Source organism: Armigeres subalbatus, chromosome 3 (assembly GCF_024139115.2).
Source record: "Armigeres subalbatus isolate Guangzhou_Male chromosome 3, GZ_Asu_2, whole genome shotgun sequence".
NCBI lineage: Eukaryota > Metazoa > Arthropoda > Insecta > Diptera > Culicidae > Armigeres > Armigeres subalbatus.
The window spans coordinates 75,346,736-75,374,072 of record NC_085141.1 but is presented as its reverse complement, the minus strand read 5'-3'; the positions used below and the strand labels follow the sequence as shown (position 1 = coordinate 75,374,072).

Genomic DNA, 27,337 nt, shown 5'->3' with positions numbered 1-27,337 from the left:
TCGCTCAATTGCCATAATAAAAACACACCTACGTAACGCATACAAAGTGAAATTATAGACACTTCCGAAGGAAGGGTCAAAAAAGTATTACTGAATACTGTGATGGTCCCATTGACAACTCCCATAAGAATACTTGCTCCATATCTTGAGGTTTCCACGAGTCGTATATTGCAAATTCGCGTACATTCATTCAGGTATCATGAAATCTTCTTGCATTGGAGATCTGTGACGCACCTTCAAGGACTGAGAGGATATTCCCTCGACGTAGTAAGGTGGATGATTATTTCAGTATGATATATTTCAAAGTTCTATCTTGAAGCATTCCAAGGAGTGGATAGAGCAAAAATAGTTCTATATTGATTTTGAATCTATTTAGCTTTCTTATTTTCAACCCTATACTGTTTGCTCGAGCACGCATCTAACGGTGTTCTTTTCCTTTCTCCCGCAGCCAAATCGAGCCACGTCAGTTGTTTAATAATTAGCAGCTCAACGTCCCAGTAGCTTCTGCTGCTGCCGCTGCAGTTCACAGAGTGGATAATAAACATGAAAAGTAAATATTATTATCACCCGTGCTACAGTTGGTGCCGGTAGGCGGATCGTTTGTTCGAGGTGTTTATGGGCCGTTGAAATAATATTTGCAATTTTCCGATGTATTTTCCGTGCTGAGCGAAACGAGCCCTAGAGTAATCAACTGTCGAAAATAGACAAAGAAGACCATATTGAAACGGACGGACACGTGCAAAAATAATTGCTTCCGAGAACAAATTTGCACGATATATGTCAGCGCAGTCCGAACCGCGTTTCCGGGGAAAGTGAAGTTCTATCGCTGGTGGGTTTTAACTTTCATCGGGATGTAATGTGTCCCTGATGGGATTGAGCTGATCAATTAAAACCAATTAATAATCCGGAAAGCATCATTACAAATTCCAGTGAAATTTGAAACGAATGGAGTGTACATTGCGTAAAAAGAGGGAGGAATAAAGTGTGGAAAAGCGGAGCACCCAGGAAAGGTCAGAAGAATTAGAGCAAAAAGCTGTTATAATGCTGCATGTGACTAACGGTAGCATGATTCAAATTCGGAAAAGCACTGCCCAGTCAGTGTTGCTGATGGTGACTGCGATACTGTTGCTGGGAAGCATCGAAAGGATTCACGTACACGGCGAATCATTCAAATCAGGTGAGTTTGTAAAGTATATTGTCATAATCCTGTTCATCATTATAATCAAAATAGGAGATCCATTGTGGATAATACGTGGGATAATAAGCCGATCACAACTCATACGCTTCTCCTAACCTGGCACTCAACGTTATTGTGATTCGGAGTGTTTATGAGTACTGTCGTCGGGGGTGACAATAGGTCAAATGCGGATAAGAATAGGTCGCTGTTTCAACTACGTAGAATGCTTGTAGAATAGATTTAATATATCTGAGGACAAGAAAACTGAATTACAAGAGCCCGATTTGAACGATTTTCTCTTCCGACCTCTAGACTGTCGACTGACCCATTTTCATTCCCCAGACCCATTGTCACCCCCGACGATATGGTACTGACATTTTCATTTTCATTGGGAGAAGTTATGCGATATTTATATAAAGCTCTCACTTTCTTGGAAAATATGAACAATGAAAGGAATTAACGAACTGTTTCTGCTCAAATAATATTATTATTACTTCCACGTTGAAGGCTGCTAGGAATAAAATAATTAATTTATTGAATAGTCATCGCTGTTTACTCAAATCTAGTAAATAAATCATTTAAAATTTAGATTATAAAATAATGTGAATATTTCCATCTGTGTGGCATTGGACAGGCCTATAAACTTGAACAAGCCTAATATACCTCTGCTCCTCAGTTAGCCGACAGATGACAGCAGCCATCGTACGAGATACACTTTTACGGTCGGTCAATCCTAGTGAGTCGCGAGTGTAAGCAATGCAAAATATGATGGGTGATTGTTATGAGCGATGTTGAATTGCACATTTGGCGATCCTGCCAGGAGTGTGTACCAACGTTGCTCGTGAAATCACCCATCATGTTATGTTTATGTAGAAGTGTGTGATTGTTTCGAATGCATTTCTCGGGGAGCCGAAAAACAGGTGAAGCGGCGGATTTTTTTTTCACACTGGTAAGAAGTTATGTCAAAATAATAGGACGTCGATAACTCCGAAGCTTTGTTATTGTGAAATGGAGGAAATAAAAACTAAAACATTGTACGCCATATTGAATAAATGATGGGTAGATGAATTGGCCACCTCTTCAATCCCCTGTGTCAAATACAGTGGTTTTTGTGAGACTTTCTTCCGATTCGTAAAACGAAGCAGTTTATTAGATCCGATCACGTCGATTTGATTTACTTTGTTGATGGTTTACATCAAATGTATGACGTGCGCAAGATAATTAAGTCGAATGATTAAGCTCCGAACAAGTTGCCCTGTTTTCCTTTGTGGTCAGCTAAGCCAACACGATCCAGTATAAGTATAGATGTTTTTAAATACAAGTGTGATTATCGATACACACGAAAAAATGTTTGGAAAAACTGAAAAAAGGAATAACGAATATAGGAGTGATTTTCTGTAAGTAGTCTGAAACTTTACAATACACCAATGAGAAATTGTTATTCCATAATTAACAGTTTACAAGTGTTTATTTTTTTAAACTAGGGTAACTGTTCCAGTTATTTATAGCCAAATGTTCATCCAATCAAAACCATAGAAATAAAAAGAAATTTGGTTGGTTTATTATTATTTTTGTGATTCTTTTAGCAGTGTACACTGTCGATAGCAAAAAGATCCGATGAAATTGGTGCTTTATTTCATTGTTCCAAGATGAGATGAATTCACATACAGTACGATGCAACATTTCTCCTATGTGTTTCAGTGTTGTCATTTTCAAACAAAATGTTTCAAAGTTTTCTTCTTGATTACAATAGCTTTATTTATCAAGAACACGCAATAACAATCGCACTTGTATCTAAGAATATTGAAATGGAATAATGCTGTGAAAGAAAATTCCTATAACATCGCGTGAATTAAGTTGATTGCAATTGATTAGCAATATTTCGATTAGGTGAATATTGTTGATGGTTAATATTGTTATGACTCACAAATAAATTGGAGTTCTGTTTGAATGTTTTTTTATCTATCATTAGAAAAATATGTGGACGCGATGTAAAAGTTCATCAAAAAGAGTTTGATTGGTGTAGCTGTAGTTGTATCACAGTTCTGCGTGAAAAGACGCCCACATTTTAGTGTTTCTTCCTCTGCGTTGGTGAGACGCCCGCAAGAAGAATGGTGTTATTGTGGATTGTAATGATCACAATTCTGCGTGGTGGGACGCCCGCATTCAGTAGATTCTTCCTCTGCGTTGGTGGGATGCCCGCAAGAAGAATGGTGTTATTGTGGATTGTAATGATCACAATTCTGCGTGGTGCGACGCCTGCATTCAGTAGATTCTTCCTCTGCGTTGGTGGGACGCTCGCAAGAAGAATGGTGTTATTGTGGATTGTAATGATCGCAATTCTGCGTGGTGGGACGCCCGCATTCAGTAGATTCTTCCTCTGCGTTGGTGGGACGCCCGCAAGAAGAATGGTGTTATTGTGGATTGTAATGATCACAATTCTGTGTGGTGGGACTCCCACATTTAAGAGTTTCTTCCACTGCGTTTGTGGGACGCCCGCAAGAAAAATGATTTTATTGTGAAGCCGAAAGGTCATATATACTCGAAAAGTTTGATTTCATTGAGAATATATATCCCCCACGATTAAACGCTGTTTATCGATACTGGTCCAGTTGCGGTTTTTTTGGTTTCATGTTGCTGGTTGTTTGACATATACATATACACAGTTCAATAGACGTGTGCTCAAAGTACAGGTAGAAGTACTAGTAGTGATGAGACGTCATTACTCGGGAATGTGTTGAGAGTGATTTTCCATATTTAGATTTGGCACCTATAATGGTGTATCCAAAGTGTTTTTCGATTACGAAATACGATTACGACATTTACAGTACAATAATGTGACGAAAGTGATTGTTTGCTGCAAGATAGCCTTATATCATAGTGGAAGAGTCATCCCATTGTACATTATATGTCGGAATTGTTGTTTTTTTTTTCCTTTAAGTATATGATGCCAGCCAATTTTTTTTTTAAGAGAAAGGGGGAGATGTGTGGCATTGGACAGGCCTATAAACTTGAACAAGCCTAATATACCTCTGCTCCTCAGTTAGACGACAGATGACAGCAGCCATCGTACGAGATACACTTTTACGGTCGGTCAATCCTAGTGAGTCGCGAGTGTAAGCAATGCAAAATATGATGGGTGATTGTTATGAGCGATGTTGAATTGCACACCATCATGAATGTCCACTTCAGTTTCTTCTCGTCATCATCATCATCATTGTGTGCACGAAAACATTTCAAGCATTGATAAACGATGTTCCGTGCTACGCTCCTTCTACCTAACGGCCAAAATTTTAGTCGTACGACTCCGAGAAGCAGCTGTGGACCTGCGTGTAGAAGTTGCAGGTGGTAGTGTTTCAGAATCATCCGGGTTAGTTTCTGTCGGGCAGGAAGAACCATCGGATGTTTTGAGGCTTCCCGCTCTGCGGAGTGGCTCAACCGCCCTCCGATTCGGATGACTTGTTCCTCAGAAATATGAGGGTTGAACCACCGAAGTGGAGATTTTCTCGACACGGGTTCCCCCTTGAAAAGTGCCTTCCACTCATCGGCAAAAACTTCCTGCTGGATACGCCGAACGATGACAAATTCTGCTTCTCTAAGCTCTTGCGCTGATATAAATTCGGACAAGCCCTGGTCTAAGGATTTTTCATTAATTTCATCAGACGCAACCAAATAGATTTCCTCCGAATCAGATCCGAATACGACGCAAACTTCTCCAAGTACCAGTCGTTGAATTCCATGTTCGCCGAAACTGCACAAGTTGCTGTACGCCGTCTTTCGTCCTCCGCCTCTTCTGAGCTTGATGAGAATGAAGCTGCAGGCCAGTGACCCGAAGGTTCCTTCAACCAATCTGGTCCCTCTCACCAGAAAACATTATCCACGATATCCTTCGGATATTCCATATCCCACGATATGCCTCCGGAAATCAAATCCGCAGGGTTTGTTTGTTTCCGGGTTAGTTTCTGTCGGGCAGGAAGAACCATCGGATGTTTTGAGGCTTCCCGCTCTGCGGAGTGGCTCAACCGCCCTCCGATTCGGATGACTTGTTCCTCAGAAATATGAGGGTTGAACCACCGAAGTGGAGATTTTCTCGACACGGGTTCCCCCTTGAAAAGTGCCTTCCACTCATCGGCAAAAACTTCCTGCTGGATACGCCGAACGATGACAAATTCTGCTTCTCTAAGCTCTTGCGCTGATATAAATTCGGACAAGCCCTGGTCTAAGGATTTTTCATTAATTTCATCAGACGCAACCAAATAGATTTCCTCCGAATCAGATCCGAATACGACGCAAACTTCTCCAAGTACCAGTCGTTGAATTCCATGTTCGCCGAAACTGCACAAGTTGCTGTACGCCGTCTTTCGTCCTCCGCCTCTTCTGAGCTTGATGAGAATGAAGCTGCAGGCCAGTGACCCGAAGGTTCCTTCAACCAATCTGGTCCCTCTCACCAGAAAACATTATCCACGATATCCTTCGGATATTCCATATCCCACGATATGCCTCCGGAAATCAAATCCGCAGGGTTCTCCTTGCCAGAAACATGTCGCCATGGTGATGATTCTGCGATGCTTTGCATTTTCGCGACTTTATTCGCGACGAAAGTGGTCCAGTTGTTTGGTGAAGCTTGTATCCACCGCAGAACCCACGTTGAATCAACCCAGAAATATGGTTGAGCTGGAGCTCTAATCGAGTCTCGAACCTTCTCGTATAACTGCGTCACCAGCAACGCACCACACAGTTCTAGCCTTGGAATAGACTGTGTTTTCACGGGTGCAACCTTGGATTTGGATGACAGCAGCCGAACTACAACCCTTCCTTCCAAATCCTGACTCCTGATATAGACGCTTCCGCCATAAGCCTTGGTAGAAGCATCGGAGAAGCAATGCAACTCGATCAACGTTGCTCTTGGAACCATGACGCAACGATCGATGCGAATATCGTTGAGCAAGGGTAGTTCTACATGGTATTTCCGCCACTGCTCACCCACCATCGAAGATAGTGGGTGATCCCAGCCCAATGCTTGGGCTTCGTCATTCCGGATCTTCCACAGGAGCTGCATAATAATCTTACCCGTTGTGATCGCTGCACCTAGAAGAGGCATAGAGGATCGAATAAATTAGCGATCACTGACAAAACTTGCCGTTTGGTTGGCTGCGTCGCTGAACTCCACGTTAAAATGGAAAACTGGAACCTCAGTTGATCGGATATTGGCAACCAAGTCAAACCCAGCGTCTTAACAACAGGATCCGGATCCAAGTCAATTCCTTCCGATAACAAATCGCCAGGTTTTCTGCGGAAACACTGTGCAGCACTGTCTGATGATTGGATGCCCATTTCCGTAGTTTGAGGCCTCCCTTTGACATCATCTCGTTGAGTTCCTGACATAGATTACGTGCGGCATCTTCCGTATCCGCGCCCGTGATTACGTCATCCATATACGTATCCTCCGTGGTTGCCCTCGCAGCCATTGGGTACTGCCCTCCTTTATCCATCGCTAGCTGGTTCAACGTACGTGTTGCGAGAAAAGGCGCCGGCTTTGTTCCGTACGTCACAGTGTTGAGCTCGTACACGCCCACGGGATCTGTTGGGTCGAAACGCCGCAAAATACATTGCAAAGACCGATCTACCTCAACCACGAAGACTCGTACAATCGGTCCTACTAGAAGCGTGGCGTTAAGCGAGACACCGGATGACGTCTTACAAGATGCGTCAAACACGACACGGACCTTTGTAGTTGTGCTAGCTTTCTTAAAGACAGGATGATGCGGCAAATAGCATCGTTTCACGAGATTTTTCGCTACCTCCACCTTCGACATATGTCCCAATTGGGTGTACTCCACCATGAACTGATGGTATTGCTCCCGGAAACTGGCATCCTTCGCCAATCTGCGTTTCGTGCAATAAACCCGCCAAAATGTGATGTCCCGAGACTCGCCCAACCTGGAAACTGCGTCTTCATCCTTTGGCAGCGAAATTGAGTACCGCCCGTCGGATTCCCTACGAACCGACTTCCGAAAGTCGTCCTCGCACCACTTCTCCTCCGATGAAAGGACCTTGGAATTGCCAACTTCTTCACTAGCCCAAAACCGTGCGACTAGCTCCTCCAATACCTTTGTAGTTGCCGTACTACAGTTGATGCGTAGTCCTTGTGTAGGGTTTAAATGCCTCCGCGAACCACCCATCCGAACACCGAATCGTTTAGTGAAGGTAATTGGTCTCCGAGTGGAATTCTTCGACCAGACTCGAAGAAAACGAAAAAGGATTCGATACCCAGTGCCATGTCCACTGAACTTGGACTGAAAAATTTGGGATCTGCCAGTTTTATCCCATTGGGCATCGACCATCCTTGTGTATCCACCCTTGCCGTAGGTAAATCCACCGTAACCTTTGGGAGGACGAGGAAACTCATGTTCTGCGAGTAAGCCGTAACTCGCGAACGAACCAATGCAGTGATCTGATGCTTGACCTTCGATGCTGCATGACCAATGCCGAGTACCTACCTTCTTTCGGTGTGACCTTAGGCGTTGACTCAACCGCTTGGCGATGAAATTACTCTCTGACCCAGAATCCAAAGAGCACGAGTCGGAAATTGACTATCCTCGTCATCTTCCACGATAACGACCGCCGTCGTTAACGCACCGATAACGAACCGGACACTGTTGCAATGGTGGCTGCCATGTTAACCACCTGGGAGGATGAAGGAACGGGTGCATCATCAGATTCCGTACGTGGAGGATTGTTGCTTCCATCAGCAGCGACAACCTTAGGTGAACCATTGTATAATGATGACCATTACAGTTACGACACTTGTATTTGGACGTACAGTCTGTCGCTATGTGACCCGATCTGAAGCAGTTTCTGCACAGGGAGTTCGTTCTTAACACCGCATCTCTTTCTCGCACCGACATCCGTAGAAATGAAGAACATTGGTATAGGGGATGGTTCTCCTTGCACGTCGCACATCGTCCTCCAGACGATTGTACAGAACCGTAGCTGGCCTTCACAGCTGACGCCTTCTGTCTCAATAATTGTGGAGCATAAAGCGAAGTCATGGAGTCTATTGCCTTCACTGGAAGCGATTCAAGAATTCTGATCCTACAATGCAAGAAATCCGAGAGATCTGCTAACGTATCCTGATCCTTGGTTGAGGAATGCTCCTCCCAACCTCTGCGTGTTGTCGGATCTAGTCGAGTAGTAAGTAGATTAACGAGTAAGAGGTCCTTGTACTATTCCGGTTTGACCACCTGGTCCAGATTCTGCACGACCTTTTCGAAACCGTCGATCAGAGTGTGCATATCCGCTACCGATTCCTTGGACCTTGGAATATCATAAATTAAGTATTTTGACGCTTTCAAGTTATTAACCGTCGATCAGAGTGTGCATATCCGCTACCGATTCCTTGGACAGCGTTGGCAAATTCGTATTTGGGTTGAAAGGGTTGATTTTCTCCTGTATCCGATTTAGGGTAACTTTACACAGAACTTCGGGAGCAATGCACAGTAACATGGTGTAAAGTCAATTGTCGCACACAGTCAGATCCCCGTTCTTCGAGACTTTCACCAAGACGGAGGTCATACTTATATGTCTAATTGTACTGTAACATGATAATTTCCAGAATATCATAAATTAAGTATTTTGACGCTTTCAAGTTATTAACCGTCGATCAGAGTGTGCATATCCGCTACCGATTCCTTGGACAGCGTTGGCAAATTCAACAAAGCTTGCACCTGTCACTTCTTCAAAAGCTTGCTGTTATCGTACCGTTTTAGCAGCAAGTCCCATGTTATCTGATAGTTGTCCTTCGGGATTTTTAACGAGTCAATCAGGCTCTTCGGTTCTCCTTGCAGGAATCCCTTCAAATAGTGGAACTTTTCCACCTCCGGCAGGTCCATCTTGCGATGGATGAGTGATGAGTCTATGTCTCCATTGAACACCTGTAGCGTGATTTGTGGTAGACGTTCATGGTCTAGCGTCCCATTACCATGCGCTGACGTGTCGTTGGCTCGTACGGAACGGTCGGTTTCTCCTGGTTCCTGGAATTGCTTAGCACTATCCATCAAGAACGCCTTACAATAATAGTACCTATCACTATACACTAGCCTCGCTTTATCGAACGCCTCATTTTCATCTTCGAAATCATCGTGTGCCTGAATATCTGCCAGAATCTCCCCATACTTCTGCCGCAAGTCATCGATACTCTGCAAGCGCACGTCGACCTGACTTGCAATTGTTGTCCGCTCGTAGCCTTTCCACAAATATCCAGATGTCGTTCATGGATGTCTGGGTGTTTTTCAGCTGGACCATCAACAGCTTCAGAGTAGAGATCTGAAATGTCCAAGGCTTCGGCTGACATATACCAAACAAGCTTACCTGAGAAAACAGAATTGTGTACCCCAATCACCTTCAATTCACCCAAGTCACTCTAGTTCCGTCGTGAGGCACCAGCGATTGTTGTAGCACAGCGCGCACTCGTTCGATGAATGAAGGAAGCTGAGGAGAATACCAACTGTAGTAAACAGAAACTTAGCTTCGGCGGACATATACTGAAGTAGCTCACCTATGAGAACTAACAGCAGCACCAATATGTCTCCAATGAGAATCAGTCCGATTATCAACCACTTTATCCGCAGTTCATTCACAGCCAACTCGACATTCAGTCACGACTCAAATCAGGATCCAGAAGGAGGAAAGTTTGCATGTAGTATCCAGATAATAAGCTTCGGCAGAACATATACCGTTCAAACTAACCCGTGAAACCAGTAACAGCTCCGAACAACAATCAATTCAAATCATCCAAAATCAATCAAACTCGCAGCAGATTGAGACAATTTTTCTAGTGGTGAATAGTTTTGCTCAGGGATTGCGCAGCAAATGAAGAGAATTCAAAATTCATTTTTAAAATCGTATATTATCTGAAGTCGCGCCTCGGAGACATATACATTAAGGTGGCTCAAAAAACACTTTTTCAAATTTATTGATGGGCCGCCCTTTTATTCGGTTCTATTTGATGCCCTGATGCTCTGGACAAAATTTCAGCCAAATCGGTCAACGTTTGGGCGATGCTAAACTCGTTGGAAGTTTATATGGAAAAATGTATGCAGAAACATCCAAAAACAGTGATTTGCAGTTGGATGGCACAATTTACGATCAAGAACCATGATACTCATTCAGTTCTTGTAGAATTAAATGTAGAATGTTATGCTGGAAACCGCGAGAAGATTGGAGTTTATTAATCAAAGTTATTAGCTCTTTACCGGATCGTTGTAGGGGTGAATTTATTTCTTTTCAAAGGCAAAAGAAACGAAATTTGCTCAAACCCCACTTCAGAGAAATGCTAATAACTGAGCCAGGCAAACTCTAATCTTCTCGCGGTTTTCTGTATACCATTCTGTATTAAATTCTTCAAGATCTGGATGAGTATCATAGTTCTTCATCATAAGTTGTGCCGTCCAACTGCAATTCACTGTTTTTGGATGTTTCTGCAAACATTTTTTGCATATAAACTTCCAACGAGTTTAGCACCGCCCAAGCGTTGACCGATTTGGCTGAAATTTTGTCCAGAGCATCAGGGCATCAAATAGAACCGAATAAGAGGGCGGCCCATCAAAAACAATTGAAAAAAGTTTTTCCCATACTAATTTGAGCCACCCTAATATACATTCTTGGCACTCACCACACAACAAATAATCGATGTCACCTCTTCTTGCCTGGCCGAATCGAATCGCTCGTATTTGGGTTGAAAGGGTTGATTTTCTCCTGTATCCGATTTAGGGTAACTTTACACAGAACTTCGGGAGCAATGCACAGTAACATGGTGTAAAGTCAATTGTCGCACACAGTCAGATCCCCGTTCTTCGAGACTTTCACCAAGACGGAGGTCATACTTATATGTCTAATTGTACTGTAACATGATAATTTCCAGAATATCATAAATTAAGTATTTTGACGCTTTCAAGTTATTTACGACATGCTTACATGTTGGTCGAACATTACATCGCTTGGATGTACATTTCTATATTTCTTCACAAAGTTTTTCCCACGAACAAATCTGGGTCATGTCGCTTAACAGCTAATTGTTTATATTTTACAGCTCAATACCCATCATGGGTGGCAACATTCTAGAACACTTGCAATCCAATGCATGTAACACTGAGTCATCAAATGACAACACATTGCACCACTTGACAATCGGTCTAGTGGCATCGAATTTCATGAGAACATGCAAAGCGCAAGAACATTCCTTTTTCCGTTCTTCGCTGACCTAACCCAACAGCGCATAGGTTGAACTAGCAATGCGTTTGTGCATGCTTATTAGTATTGGTTAGTATTCTTCTGATTGGATAAATAGGAAAATGGGTTGTTCCTATCTTCTAGTTAAGCAACGTACTAGATTAAGCCGATAGGTTAGCTGTAATGGAACGTACACACGGTCAAGCCGTTTGATCAACATTGACTCCACCTCTCGTTTATTCAAACATCCATAAAGTTTTACCAACAGCGACACGAACAATCAATTTATTCGACCAACAATATAACACACGAACGACCGAAGCAGCAACTCGAGCACCAACCATCAAAAAATATATGGGGGTTTGAGCAACTTCACTACAAATGCTCAAACATGTTCGGCGAACCTTGACTCCACCCCCGACAACTCAAACCAAAATCAAACCGTTTTAATTTTTTCCAACCGAGCCGCCAACTGTCAAATGGTTGTTCGAACAACTTCACACACGCTCAAACAAAGCAGCAACCGAAGCGTTTTCTTGGGGGCGGAGTCAATGTTCGTCCAACTGCTTGACTGGTGTGTACGTTGCATAAGCAAAACAACTTAATAAACAACAGATTATCGACAACCATCGTAAAAACTAGACTTCTCAGTGTTTCTTATTTGTGATGTGAATTTCTTAAAGGATAACGAGTATCCTAAAGTACGCTTCGTATCACAATCGGTTCCGAGAAATCCGAAATCCGTGCCTCCTGCGTGCCTCAAGGAAGCAATCTGGGGCCTCTTCTGTTCATGTTATTTATCTACGATGTAGGCAGAATACTGCCACCTCTGGATGACGCGTGATCTACGTGGACGATGTCAAACTCTACACGATCGTAAGAAGCTCACTATATTGAACCGTCTAAGACGAATTAAGTACTGTCCATTTAATTCCACCAGTTAATTTTCGTTATCTTTGCAGATACGTATTTCGACCACAACTGTGTGGTCGTCTTCAGTGTCTTGTACTTGACCCGACTTGTCGACCAAGTCGAGTCAAGTACAAGACGACCACACAGTTGTGGTCGAAATACGTATCTGCAAAGATAACGAAAATTAACTGGTGGAATTAAATGGACAGTACTTAATTCGTCTTCGACGGTTTAATACATTCCACTAAACGAGCTTAATATATTTTTCTCACTATATTGCTTAAAGCTCCACAAAATGATCGATTATTTCGACACGTAGTGTTCTCGTAGCTTTCTGACAATAAGCACCTCAAAATGCAATATAATTTCCTTTTATCGTAAAATAAAACCGATTGTTTTTGACTATACCATCGAGGGACAGCCCCAACAAATGGTAAGCCGAGTGCAAGATTTGGGCGTTACGCTTGACAATGGGCTCACATTACGAGCACATTATTAAGATGTTATTTTTAAGGCCAATTAGCAACTTGGGTTCTTCTTTGAAATATGTGCAGTGTGAGCGGAACAGCAGGCATTGAAGCGGAACAGTTGGCAAACTATAGCCACGCCATGTAGAGTCTGTAAGCTAGAAAGGGCAGCATGTTGACTGCCAGGACAAAGGCCTCGGCAAGCTTGGCTAAGCAACGGCCTGCCGTGTGAGGATGGGTGCTTCAAATACCTCTTTTTAGGGCTAGCTCGGCCTGGAGAACCTCTTTGGTCTCAAGATCGGCTGGTGTATAACTAAGGGTATGCGATAACACACTTTTTCCTAACGAAACGAAACGAAACGAAATTTGAAATGTGTACGTTGATTCGAAACGAAACGAAACGAAACATAGATTTACTTTCGAGACTTCGAAACGATACGAAATCAGGGTTCATTTAATTCGATTTTTTTCGAAACGAAACGAAATTTCAATTTTTTTTTTCCGCGGATTTTTTATTAAATTGGTGTTACATTATGTACGGAATATCGATTTCACTTTTCGAAGTCAAATAACTGTGTTGCGACCAAGAGAGTTATTATAAGAGAAGAAGTAGTCTGTGATAAATCGCCTCGTTCCTGTTTAGGCTAGATCTACCAGTCGTGGCTATAGCACCAGTTGTCGCACTAGTGCTTTATATGCCAAATGGCCAATCAAATCACCGCAAACCAAGTTCATATCGATAAAGCATATTCATAAGATACGATTACACCTTTGATAAACTCCAAAACAAGCAAAGCATAATTGTTAAAATTGAATTTGCTTAATTTTTGACGTCCTTTGCACCAGTTGTCGCACTAGTGGTCCCAATTTGGCCAGTCCCATAAGAAAACAATGGGATTTTCAAAATAAGGAACCAGGTATCAGGTATCAGAACGTCGGCTCCAGGGGCACGTTCACCTCAATTTGGGAGATTTGTGCCATCGCCTTCACAGCCTTTTTCATCACACACCTGACGGAAAAGGAAGTGAACAAAAGGAAAGGAATGTGGATGGGAGAACAAAGGGAATGTTTGGAAAAGGGCCCTTGAAGAGGGCATACAACGCATTAGCGTACAAGAGCTTATAGCTCCTTACCACAACGGGTTATGAACAACAAAATACTCTGAAGGTTCAGGTTTCTGAAGTCAATTTCACTAAGTAAGTGTTTACCAAATATTTGGAAGCGCAATTGTGCATAGACTGGGCAGTTACATATTAGATGATAAGAAGTTCCATAATCGGATTCACAACTATCACAAACAGATGATTCAACGCGTTGAATATTTGCCATGTGATAGTTCAGTCGGCAGTGACCTGTCAAGGCCTTGACTAAGACACTGCAATTCTGTTTAGACAGATTAGCTAAATAGCTTGCTACTACCGGAGATGGCTCCCGGATGTACAATTTTGTTTGATGACATGAATCCAGACTACTCCAATGCCATTTGTGCTGAGTGACAGCCCAACCACAGCTTCACCCAACACTTGGATATTGGAATAGCTGGCTCAGGACCAATAAAGTCATGCGATGCTCCATTACGAGCTAACTCATCAGCCAATTCGTTTCCAGCTATGGAAGAATGGCCAGGTACCCATATAAGGTGTAAAGTATTAACTGAATTCAGTTCCTCAATTTGAGTTCGACATGCGATTACTAACTTCGACCTTGAGTTGGCCGAGGCGAGAGCTTTAATAGCTGCTTGGCTATCTGAACAGAAGTATATTACTTTGCCCATAATGCGTTGCTGCAGTGCAGATTGCACTCCACACATGATGGCAAATATTTCCGCCTGAAAGACAGTGCAGTGTGTACCCAGTGAGTGTGACTGTTCCAATCTCAGCTCACGCGAATAGACGCCTGCACCTGCTCTACCTTCGAGGAGGGAGCCGTCAGTGTAACAAACAATGCTGTCCGACATACTTCTCTCCAAATAGCCAGATGTCCACTCATCCCGCGAGGGGAATTGTGTTGAAAATGTCCTATAAGGAAAACTACTAACGTGTGTGAGATCACTTGGAGCAAGGAAAATTTTGTCCCAATTAACCATAAGCGGTAACAACGAAGTGTGTGTAGAACTGCGGTTTACAGGATTCTCTTCCATAAAACCGAGAACCCATAGTCGGTAAGTACAAGAAAATGCTTCTTGTTTGAGATGTATGTGTAGTGGGGCCACGTCGAAGAGAACTTCGAGAGCAGCCGTGGGAGTTGAAGAGAACGCACCAGTCATTGCCATTAGGCACATCCTTTGAAGATGGCCTAATTTAGACTGAATTGTCCTCACTTCCCCTTTTTGCCACCACACAAGACATCCATAAGCCAAAATTGGTCGTACAACTGTTGTGTAAATCCATTTGATATATTTGGGTTTAAGACCCCAAGTTTTACCAAAGGTTCGTCGGCATTGGCCGAAAGCCATACACGCCTTTTTGATTCTGAACTCAATGTTAGGAGTCCAGGAGAGCTTTGAATCCAAAATTAGACCCACATACTTTACTTGATCAGTTACATTGATTTCAGAACCAAAAAGATGTAATGGACGAATACCATTACGATTACGTTTTTCCGTGAAAAGAACAATAGATGTTTTATTCGGATTGACCGAAAGGCCATATTGGCGACACCAACTTTCAACTACCTGAAGGGCATTTTGCATCAGGTCGAATAAGGTAGTAATGCACAAACCCACTATCAATGTAAGATAGTCGTCGGCAAATCCATAGGTAGGAAAACCGCCATTATTGAGTAACCTCAATAGCGTATCTGCAACGAGATTCCACAAAAGTGGAGATAATACTCCCCTTGAGGGCATCCGCAGACACTTAATTTCCTAATCGCTGCTTGACGTAATGTCGAGTAGAGATGTCGGTTTTAAGCATCTGGTGAATCCATTTGGTAATAATATTAGGTAGCCCATGACAACGTGCGGCTTCCAATATTGCATCGAAAGACACGTTGTCGAAAGCACCTTCAATATCTAAGAAAGCACCCAAGCACGATTGCTTTTGAGCGAATGCTTTCTCGATATCGTACACAACCTTGTGTAGAAGAGTCACGGTGGACTTTCCAGATTGGTAAGCATGTTGATTAACATGGAGAGGCATGTTTGCCAAACAGTCATCACGAATGTGATGATCGATAATACGTTCTAAGCATTTCAGAAGAAATGAGGTCATACTGATGGGTCTAAAACTCTTCGCTTCTTCATACGAAGCACGTCCTCCTTTTGGGATAAACTTTACAGTGACATCCCGCCAGGATATGGGAATATACCCAGTAGCAAAACTGCATACTAAAAGCTTTTTCAAAACATGTTTGATATGTTCAAAACCTTTCTGAAGTAGAACGGGATAAATCCCATCCTCCCCTGGAGATTTGTAGGGAGCAAAACTGTTAAGTGCCCATTGAATCGATTCAGTAGTTATGATTCTACGTGCTTGAGCCCAAGACCCATAGCTACATGAAAAGACATCAGGATCATCCGAAGATGTTATATCGACACATCCAGGGAAGTGCGTATCAAATAAGTGCTCTAACGATTCTTCATCAGAAGAAGTGTAGTCGCCATTTGGCTTGCGAATTTCGCCAACTTGGAAATCCTTGGATCTCGCAAGAATTTTATTCAATCGACTGGCTTCACTCAAATTGGAAACATTTGCACAAAGGTTTTTCCAGCCGGATCGTTCAGCAGATCGTAGAGCCTTCTTGTAAGCTTTGCGAGCCAACTTGAAAGAATCCGTCCCTGCTGAATGGCGTCTGTTCCAACTCCTTCTGCACTGCTTCCTTAGCTTAGCCAAATCGGAATTCCACCAAGGGGTTCCTCTTGAGGTTTTTACAGAACGTAAAGGGCAAGCTTCTTCGAAAGCTTCCACGATGTGCAACGTTGTAGTATCAACTGCATCATCCAAGTCGGTAGGAGTTTCTATAGAAGGTAGATATCCATGAAATTTGGTAGAGAGCAACTCTGTGTAAAGATCCCAGTTTGTTGAACGGGGATTTCTAAAACGCAAGGTCTGCGAAGTAACATTCAAATGATCAAAGTAGATGTAGCGATGGTCAGATATCGATTCCTCATCTGACACATGCCAATTCGTCAATTCGTGACTGATTCTATTGGAGCAAAGGGTTATGTCTAACACTTCTGCTCTATTAGATACCATAAAGGTTGGGCGATTGCCTATGTTAAGTAAACTAAGTTCGGTACTACTTAAGTATTCCATCAAGCTGGAGCCTCTCAGATTGATATCCGAGCTACCCCAGATGATGTGATGAGCATTAGCATCACTGCCGACAATTAGCGGAAGGCCTTTTGAAGTGCAATATATGACAACTCGTTTGAAAGCATCCGTAGGGGATGGTTCATCATGTGGTAGATAAACCGAACAATAGACGTATTTCCTGACGGGGGTTCCGCCAGTTGCATCAATTGTGACAGCACATACATCTCTGGTTGTTAGTTCAGAGATAAGTGTAGCAATAATAGCATTGTTAACAAGCACACATGCACGCGGCATTGATCGAGAGTTTGCCATTTCTTTACTGAAAGCAGCAAAAACCGGGTTCACTAGGTTACCAAGGTAGAAGCTACCCTTGCGAAAATAGGGTTCCTGCACCAAAGCCACTTGGGATTTGCCATTTTGCATGAGTCTACAAAGATTAATCGTTGCTGTTCTTTTATGCTGAAGATTGATTTGAGCTATCTTAACTGAAGCCATTGCAAATTAAGATAATGCACTCCACAACTTCAGCATTAATATGAACAGCAACGATGAAACCAAATTGGTATCTTATCAGGAAAGTCAGAGACGAAACACAGAGTACAATGTATATAACGCATAAAGCGAATCCATATAGGTGACAATTTGTTGAAAAACTAAATAAAAACATGCTCATAATCCCACCCTTATTTGACCTCAAGTTGAGATTGAATAAGAGTAGCCGATTATTTCGGAGAAGCAAAAAGTCAACTACGCCATAGCTCCGGTTAGCGCAGTAAGGGCTAGATACTGTGAAGGGTGCCCTGGTGCTTCACAGGCTCCGTTAGCGGTTAGGTTCTTTCCCTAACCATTCATTCGTAGGCACGGTAAGCATAAAGCCGCATCACACCAAGAATTTGGGGTCACCTGTATGGTGGACTTCTACCACCGGAACAGGCAATCTGTAGCGTTATTCTTAGCCAGATAACTGGCTGCCGACACCACACAGCTATCTTGGCTGTTCGGGGAGAGAAGTTGACATTGACTTTACGTCAACTCTCAATGTGGCCGAACAGCCTTTCAAAACAAGCAAGGCATAATTGTTAAAATTTAATTTGCTTAATTTTTGACGTCCTTTGCACCAGTTGTCGCACTAGTGGTCCCAATTTGGCCAGTCCCATAAGAAAACAATGGGATTTTCAAAATAAGGAACCAAAATTAAGAATAGTGCCACAACTAGTGCATGCGTTCCTATTATAGATTAATCAATTTTAAGGATAATAACAAATTTTATTGTGGTTTTCACAGTTGTTCTAAGAAGCAGGAAAAAAATCTTTTGCTTGATATATAAAGTCCACCCACATACCATCTACTTATTTAAAAAAAAAAGTTGTTCTTATGTATGGCGACAATTGGTACACCTACCCTATATACCATTGGCGATAAGGCAATTCCCCAGCATTTGTGCCGCTTTCAAAGCAATACATCGTGGAGCGTGTACTCTTGAATCTGATCAATCCTTATTTCACTTAAGAATTATATGATTATGCTGAATCATACTTCATATTGACTTAGCAGCGTAGTTTTATGATATTGAGCCAACTCGAAGTTAGAAAATGAATGCATAGATTTTATTTGTTATCCAGTGTGATACTCCGCCGTGCGTATACTCAGATAGAGACTTGATAAAAGCATATATTTGCTCACTAGAAGAATCCTGTCCTTAAAAAAATGCACAAAAATATGTATTTCAGATTGTATTTCACAAATGTGACCGCAAAGTTTTTACGGCAGTAGTTTTGAAATATTTTTTCCTTTCTCATACAATGAGTTGTATCAAAAGGCTATCATTCCTACCAAATTCAAACTTTTTATAGGAGACTCTGCCCATAGTATATACAATCTGTTCGAAGATCTGTATTTTGTCCTTGTATATGTGTTTGTGCATATGTGGAATGCAAAAATTGTTGCCAAATTTTCATCATCAACCGACTTCAATTAAGTGCAAGAAACAGCTGTTATGGTCAGTATGAGCTAAAAGCAATCATGAGTAAAGAACTCAGCAATTTTAATGATCCTCCAACCCGTTCTGGATTTTGGTTTTTTGCAAATTTCATGCAAAGATCTAGAAATTGTAACTAATGGGGCGATCCCTGCCCAGCAATAATGAGACCCCCCTTATTCAATTGCTTCAGGGTCGGTGTACGCGCTTGATTATCGCGGCCAAGAAAGCACTCAAATACCGTAATTGAACACTCCCACTTTATTATAACTTTGCACACAGGTACCTTTCCTTCCCACTTTCTTATGTCTCAACTCCTACCTTCGAACTCTTTCTTTAGCTTCTTCTTCGGGGCCCTTCTTCAAACTCCGCTACCTCACCAGGTTCTTCGGTCCCTTCCTTCCACGATTCCTTTGCTTCGCTAGCTTCGTTACCTGCGTTGACGTTGCTTGTCAGCTCGTGCAACCACAAAATGGACGCCGCTGGCTGAGTCCAGCAAGAGCACGAGAATAGTGGTACTACCGGATGACCACCGAACTGCGGCCTCTCGGTGCCGTATGCCACGGGATGTTTCAGGCTCTTCAGCGGAACTGGTCGGAACTTGTTACCGAATAAGCCAACAATAAGCCCACTGACGCGTCTTAGTTTTTTTTAAATACTAAAATCCCCGGATGTGAGACTATGCATGAAGTACCCAAAGGCGGAACACACAGGTAAATTGCCGACTATCTGTGTATTCCGTCTTCAGAGTGTAAACGACTAACGCTACCGCAGCCCTGATCCAGCGGGCGAACTTGAGACGTCAGCGAGATATCCGGGGCGAGGAAAAAGAGGAGAAGGAGAGGAAAACAAAAAAGCGGAAGAGAACGAGGCTTTTTGGAGTTTTACCGTTGAAGAAGAAGGACGTTTTTTTGGGAAAAGGAGTGAGGAAAGTTTCCCCAGGAATCGCGGCTCCTAGTGCAACCCAAAAGAGAAGCCTGACGGCAAGTGTCCTCAGCGAAAAAACGTTGGTGTTCCCGGTAATCGCGAGTTAGCTTTGTGCTGCGAAGACGCCGTGCCCATTCGCGTGGTTTTCAGCCTGTGCCTACGGCACCGAGTGCCCTATGGAATCAACGACAAGTGCGATCACTCCAACGGGAGGAGAACCAGCCCACAAACCGTGGCCTCTCGCTTCCGCGGCTCTATGCCATCTTCTTTTCGGTTGGAGCTGCGAAAACCACAATCTTTTCGTTGCGGGGTAAACGCCAATCCCCTTTGCCGGCGGTGACACGTGCTCACCCACACGAAAACCTCCAAGCAACCCGTTTCGACCCCAGGAGCCTACACGGAAGAAATAAACTACCCAATAGTGAGTTGAATTCACCCAACCTCGAACATCCGTACGGGAAGCCAAAATTGAGTAAGTGGGGTCGAAGTAGTTTGCCTTTACTCCCATGTTAAAAAAGTACCCAACGGAAAATTTATTGACCCAAATTTAAGTTTAATTCACTCAATTTCGACCTCAGGTAATAAAACTCAAAAATGGCTTCCCGTATTGAACTGGCGTCGTTGGATTGTTTGGCTCTTTTGTTTTTGACAACAAAAGAAAGAGTGGATGAAAGCGAAGAGAAAAAATAACTCAAAAGTAAGTTTAAAAGTACTCAATTTTGGGTACTTTTTTTCTTCCGTGTAGTACTCTCCCATTTATCTCGGTTAAGACGGTGATGGTAGGTGGTCGAGAACCGGCGCAGTGACAATCCTTGGTCATTCTCTCGGCTAGAGAGAGCAAAACCCACCCCGAGTGACCAACACACCCACGACCACGTGTCCATCTGGCTGGTCACGTTCAACGCGACGGAATACCGTCGGCCCTCCTCTTGGCCTACGACTGGAAGGTCACGGTCGAGCAAGACGTCGGAAAACCGCCACACGACGTCGCCGGGTAGGACACATCGTTCCTGGCTAGGACCTTACGCAAGCTGCCAAGTTCTACAGTCAAGCCGATCGGGTGCAGACCAATGCCTGAACCAGCGGAACCCAAACCCCCTCGCCCGGCGAGCACCTGTCAAGAAATGTAAGCCATGAGATCTCCTCCAAACTACAAACGGCCGCAACGATACTAACTATGAACTAACATTAACCTAAGCAAATGAAAACAAACAAATAAAAAAAACAGTAAAATGTATTTCTCTTGGTAATTTCATTTATTAAACTACTAGCCTTGACGTGCATGAGATTTTCTGGCTCTTTGTGGTTGTCCGGTTCAGTGACGTTGTTCGTGTGCCCCCTAAGCAGGTGTAGTATTCCGACCCTGAGATAAACCCCCCCTTACTAGGTGAGCTAGTGTGGGACGTTTGGACGTCCGCTCTACGGGCGTAAGGACGCTACAGTAGTTTCTTACAAATTTTGAAGGCAGATGGTGATGGTTTGAACGTGGAACACACGTGGGTAGCCAGGTGGTTGTGGATGGTTAGTTAAGAGAGAGGACAGTTGGGTATTTGGTAAGTGACTGTTCTACCTAGATGATTCTTTGGTGAAACTTCTCCTTAACACTCTCAAAACTCACATCCAATTTTAACTTAGCCAAAATATACTTTGCTTTCTCGTGTGCACACGTCTTGTTCTTCCGAGCGTTTAGAAATTATGGCTTTCCAAGCAATGGCGGTTTTTTGTCCAAGCCTGCGCTCGTTGAGATTTTCCTCATAAGGTATTCGCCTCATCATGGTCCCCTTTTATCACCCACCATGGCTGCCCAATCATATCATTCTGCGACGCCTGATAATGAGTAGCGGAATTCTTTCCTGTGGCTGCGTTCTGCACCATGGGTATCGGATGCTGTCCAACGTAAACATTCAAATGTTTTCTTGGTATTGAGAATATTGAAATAGAACGATATAAAAACTTCGAAAATCTCACTAATCTTGGGACACACCACTGGTTACAAAATTCCCACGACTTTGCAATGTTCCGTACATTTTGTGCAAATTGACAAAGAAGAGCTTAGCTTGGTTCGTTGGTGTACAAATCGTAGTTGCTAATCATTATTGGTCGAGAAACAGCAAATATGCACAACTCATCAATTATTTTTTACACGGTAAGAATTCTTTAATTCCTCGGTTAAACTGAACTTTCACAACTTTTTAAATACCACCTGAATTTTCTTTGATTTTTTGTGATTTTTTTCATAGGGTTAACTCATAGTTTCATTGACGCTAAAGGTCGCAATCGAGTAAAAACCAACCGTGTAAAAAAAGAACCAATTCATGACCAATAATGATGCCGGTCATGTGCTTACAGTCAATTTATCCCTTAGGGCCTTCTTAACTCTTAAGCGGTGCTTACCCATGTCCTTAAACCTGGTTTGAGGCAAATATTATTATTACTTTAAAATCTCTGTTTGAGGCCTAAGTGAAGGTGAAGAAATAGGTTACTAATAAGAGGCGCTGAAAAAAGACTTCAAAAGGGCCCCTGGAATCCACGACACGACTTTGCATCTTTGACAAAGTTATTCTGATCTGATTCATATCTGGTTATATTTACACGAATAGGATAGAATAGTTAAAGATACTTTTCGTTTTCTGTTAGATATTTCTAACAAAATACTGAAGACGTTTTATAGAAGAACACTAAATACGTATTTGTCGACTCAGAACGGGGTTTTATAGTAAGCATCTCAAATAGCAATGCGAGTAAACGCGTAGGATTGCCAATCCGGACATGGCGAGTTCGATTCTCGGTCTGGTCAAGGATGTTTTCGGGTTGTCTTGCCACACAAGATAAGATACATACTCATGCAATGGCGGACATAGAAAAGTTTTCAATTAACTGAGGACTGAGGAAATGCTAATAGAATACTAAGTTGAAAAGCAGGTCAAGTTCCAATTGGAATGTAGAACCATTGCAGAAGAAGAAGTAAGCGTTAATAGAAAAAAATGTATACCATAAAGTTTTGAAAGTAATTTTATGATTTAGTTCAGCGGCGCAGCCAAAATATAATAATATAAAGTATGGTTTAATTTTAAATTTCATTCGAAATTCCTCGGAATTCCGTAAAACTTAGTGAGAAGCTAGTTTTTTATAGCGAATTTTTTGTAATTTTACGAAACGAAACGAAATGATGAAATCAGATTTCGCCATGCTAAAATTTCGCGAAATTCCGCGGAATTTCGTTTCGAACCACCTGAAACGAAATTTTTCGAAATACCGCATATGCTTATGTTTAACTCTACTTCACTAATCAGTTCTCGGATATGTGGTAGTAATTACCAAAATCTAGTGTTTAACAGTTTTTAATTTAATACATACCCCGAATTAGCATACTGTGTGGGTGTGTGTCAGAGTCGTGTAGTTAACAAACATTACCTGGCCGGCCGGCATATGACGTATGCGATGGCTGCTCGATGTACGCGCTTCGTGATAGAAGAGGAGTTCAGAAACAGTTGGGGATGGCGGGATGATCTGGTTGTCGGGTGGGCTGAACCATCAGACGATTATCTCCAGGTGGTGTCAGTAGCTTAACCTAAGTCCTAGGGGTATAGTTTTATGAAATTTTTATTTAAATTTAAATAAGATTAGATTTACACGGAATATATAGATAAATAGGTTGGATGAACAAATTTTACATTATTTTCAGGATTATTGTTAGCAACAGTAACAAGTCTTGTGCATTTTTGCTAACACTTCAAACTTCTCACATTTAACTTCTCAATTCTCAATTCTCACTTCTTATCTCTTACTTTTCACTTTTCACCTCATACTGCTCACTTCTCATTCGAGACTTTTCACTTCTCATATCTTACTGCAAACTACTTCCTACTTACTTTTTCCTTTTTATTTACCACTTCTCACATTTCGCTTCGAACTTCTCATTTCTGACTTCTCAGTTCTCAATTCTCACTTTTCACATCACGCTTCTCCCTTCTCTCTTCTTAGTTCTCACATCTCACTTTTCACTTTTCATTTTTCACTTTTTACTTTTCAAGAATCGAGTTTTGGTTCGAAGTATTGAGTCTACAGGTTACTTTGGAATATGTCGTTATATATCCGTGGCGATTTTCTAGTGTTCTGCAAATGATGATCTATATATATTTCTTCTTCTTCTTCTCTTCTATATATAGAAACCAATCTATGTATGTATGTTCGCTAACTACTTCTGAACCACTGGGTCGATTTCAACTCAATTTGGTACACACATTCTCTATCCTCAGGGGAAGTTAACAAAGGATGGTCATTTGGAAAAGGGGGAGGGGTGGTGGGAGGGGTTTTGTTGAGAAAACGAATAATTCTGTGCAACTTTCAATTCCCTGGTCTGATTTCAACCAAATTTTGTACACATATTTCACTATGAGGAGGCGATCATATGGGAGGGTAATTTGAAAAGGAGGGAGGGGTCTGCAGGGAGGGGTACTGTTCAGAAAACGGGCAATTCCCCTGGACCGATTTGAACCAAATTTGGTACACACATTCTCTATCCTAAGAAAAAGATAACAAAGGGGCTGGGATGGTCATTATGAAAAAGGGGAGGGTATAGGGGGAGGGGTTGTCTTTGGAAAACGAACAGTTCAGTGTTTCTCCCAACCCCAAAGACCGATTTCAACCAAGTTTTGTGAATATATTCACTAAGAGGAGCCGATCATATGGGGAGTAATTTGGTAAAAGGGGGAGGGGTCTGGAGGGAGGGGTTATGATAAAAAAACGGGCAATTCAGTGCAACTTCTTAACCCCTGTACCGATTTCAACCACATCACATGGTACATACCACATACCATACCACATGGTACACACATTCTCTATCCTAAGGAGAAGATAACAACGGGGTTAATGGGAAAAAAAGGGCAGGTAAGGAGGAAGGGGTTGTCTTTGGAAAACGAGCAATTCAGTGTAACTCCCAACCCCCAGGACCAATTCCAACAAGATTTGGTACACATATTCTCTATTTTTGAAAGATATTTATTGAAAAGGTAAAAGGGCCAGAGAAATCTTTATATCAGAGCGTTAATGAATAAAGTCAACGAATGATTAAATTTGTTATGATTGAATCATCCAACTCTATAATTGAAGATTGTGATTAATGATTTATTCATTTTTTACAATGATAACTGATAATGATTAATGATTAAATTTATTTTTGCCAATGATTATGAAAAATTAGAAAAAAAAACCATAACGATTACCGATCGTGATTAAATGTTGACACACTATGTGTATGATTAATGATTAACGATCGATATGATTAATGATCATGAATGATCAAATTGAATGATTTGCATAGTGATCAATAATCAAGTAACCTTTATTCCAAATTGGGTTATTAAAAGGTATTAAAATTATATGATTATGATTAAAGATTAATGAATAAAAGCGAGATATGCAATGATTAAAATTGATGTGGTATTGTTTAGTTATCGATCAACACAACCTTTAATCGAAATTATGGTTTGCCCAGTAAAAAGCAATGATTAATGTGTTTCCTTCTGGATGGTGAATGTGATCCTTTCTTTGAAAACAGACGTTTGCCCGACATAAGACATCGGTGGATGTTTTTCCTTCTAAATAGACGTTTGCCTGGAATAAGGTGATTTAGGGTTTGATTCCTTTTTCAATGTTTTCAAATGAAACCTGCCTTCTTTTAATCAAATGATGAAGTATCAATAGAAAAAAAAACAATTATCCTGTTGACCAATTGGTTTATTCATTTTCCGATTGAGAAAAAACTGCGAATCAAACTGACAACTCCGAGCAAGGCCGGGTACATACAGCTAGTAAGAAATAAAAAAAAATGATCAAACAAGCGACAATTTCACTTTGAGCCTAATCACTTTTTGTTCTTACCTTTCGATGTTCTGCTTTTCACTTCTCTACCTTCTCCTCTATTTTATTACTTCTTATTTTTCACTTCTCACTAAATAATTCTTTTTCCTCATTTCTTATCTCTTACTTCTCATAGGGAAAGTGGGAATCAGAAGTGAAAACTGGGACGTCTCCCATCTCATACCTTACTTTTCCCTGTGAGAAGTGGGAAACGGCGCCACACTTCTCACTATTCATAACTCACTTCCCACTTTTTACTTCTCACTTGTAACCACTGATTTATCATTGTTTACTTCCAACTACTCATTTTTATTCTCTACTACTCATTAACACTTCTCAATTTGAAAATTGAGAAGTACGAAATGTACGAAATAGGTGTCTCATTTCTTACATTTCAATTCTCTCTTCGCTATTATCAACTTTTTTTCTCATTTCTCACTTCTCATAGTGATAAGTGAGAAGTCAGGATCGATCAACGATTTGGGGAAAGGGTCATTTGGCCGAAACCCATTCGGCCGAAAGCCATTCGGCTGAATGCCACTAGGCCGAAAGTTGTTTGGCCAAATATACCATTTGGCTGAACAGACCATTAGGCCGAAAGTCATTTGGCCGAAAGGGTCATTTGGCAGAAAGGGTCATTTGGCCGAAAGGATCATTAGGCCGAAAGGGTCATTAGGCCGAAAGTGTAATTTGGCCGAAAGTGTCATTTGGCCGAGAGGGTCATTTGGCCGAAAGTGTAATTTGACCGAAAGTGTCATTTGGCCGAGAGGGTCATTTGGCTGAAAGCGTCATTCGACCGAATAGGACTTTTGGCCGAAAGGGTTATTCAGCCGAATAGGTCATGGGTTTCGGCCAAATGACCTTCCCCCCACCATATATGTATCCGACAGAATAAGCTTTTCTCTATCGGGTAAGGGAATCAATTTTGGAGTAAACCCTTGCACTCAACGGATTGAGCTCGGTAGTCTAGTGGCTACCGCTTCTGCCTTATAAGCAGGAGGTTCAATTCCAGACTCGTCTCTTTCCTATGTATATCTATCTTAGTTATTTCTGTATTTCACGTTCTACCAAAACGATTCCTACTGTTTTAACCTTCCTTACAATTCAAAAACCTCCTGTGGCACCTATGAGTGATTAGTCCCAAATCAAAAATCTATGATAACGGATGAAAGTGATGCTACTCTCAGACAATAGTCTTGGCTTGTACCACCTACGAATTTGTGCGAATTGCCAATGCTAATGCTAAAACGCTTGCGTTGCTCGCGTTTTCGGGGCACACCACTCGATTCAGAGGTGGCGCACAACTGTCATTTTTGTTGATTTAGCTGTGCTGTGTCGCAGCATGCGTGAAATGATAAAAATGACAGTTGTGCTTTGCTTCCGTATCGAGTGGTGTGCCCCCGAAAACGCGAGCACTTTTAAGCTTGGATTCCGTCAGGAGTGACCTTAAACGGATTCCACAATACAATGTTTGTTTACAAAATAAGTTACGCCCAAATCATAGAGCGGTCCCAAAGTATCAAATTAG

General features: G+C 42.0%; 1 protein-coding gene across 1 annotated transcript in view; it reads left to right on the top strand.

The window, feature by feature from the left end:
* LOC134227305 (contactin-4) overlaps positions 1-27,337 on the top strand; it is a 1,204,188-nt gene that overhangs the window by 82,741 nt on the left and 1,094,110 nt on the right. Inside the window, exon 2 of the mRNA XM_062708688.1 lies at positions 449-1,177. Coding sequence (XP_062564672.1) covers positions 1,042-1,177 — 136 coding nt within the window. The 5' untranslated portion in view covers positions 449-1,041. The remainder of the gene's footprint in view (positions 1-448; positions 1,178-27,337) is intronic.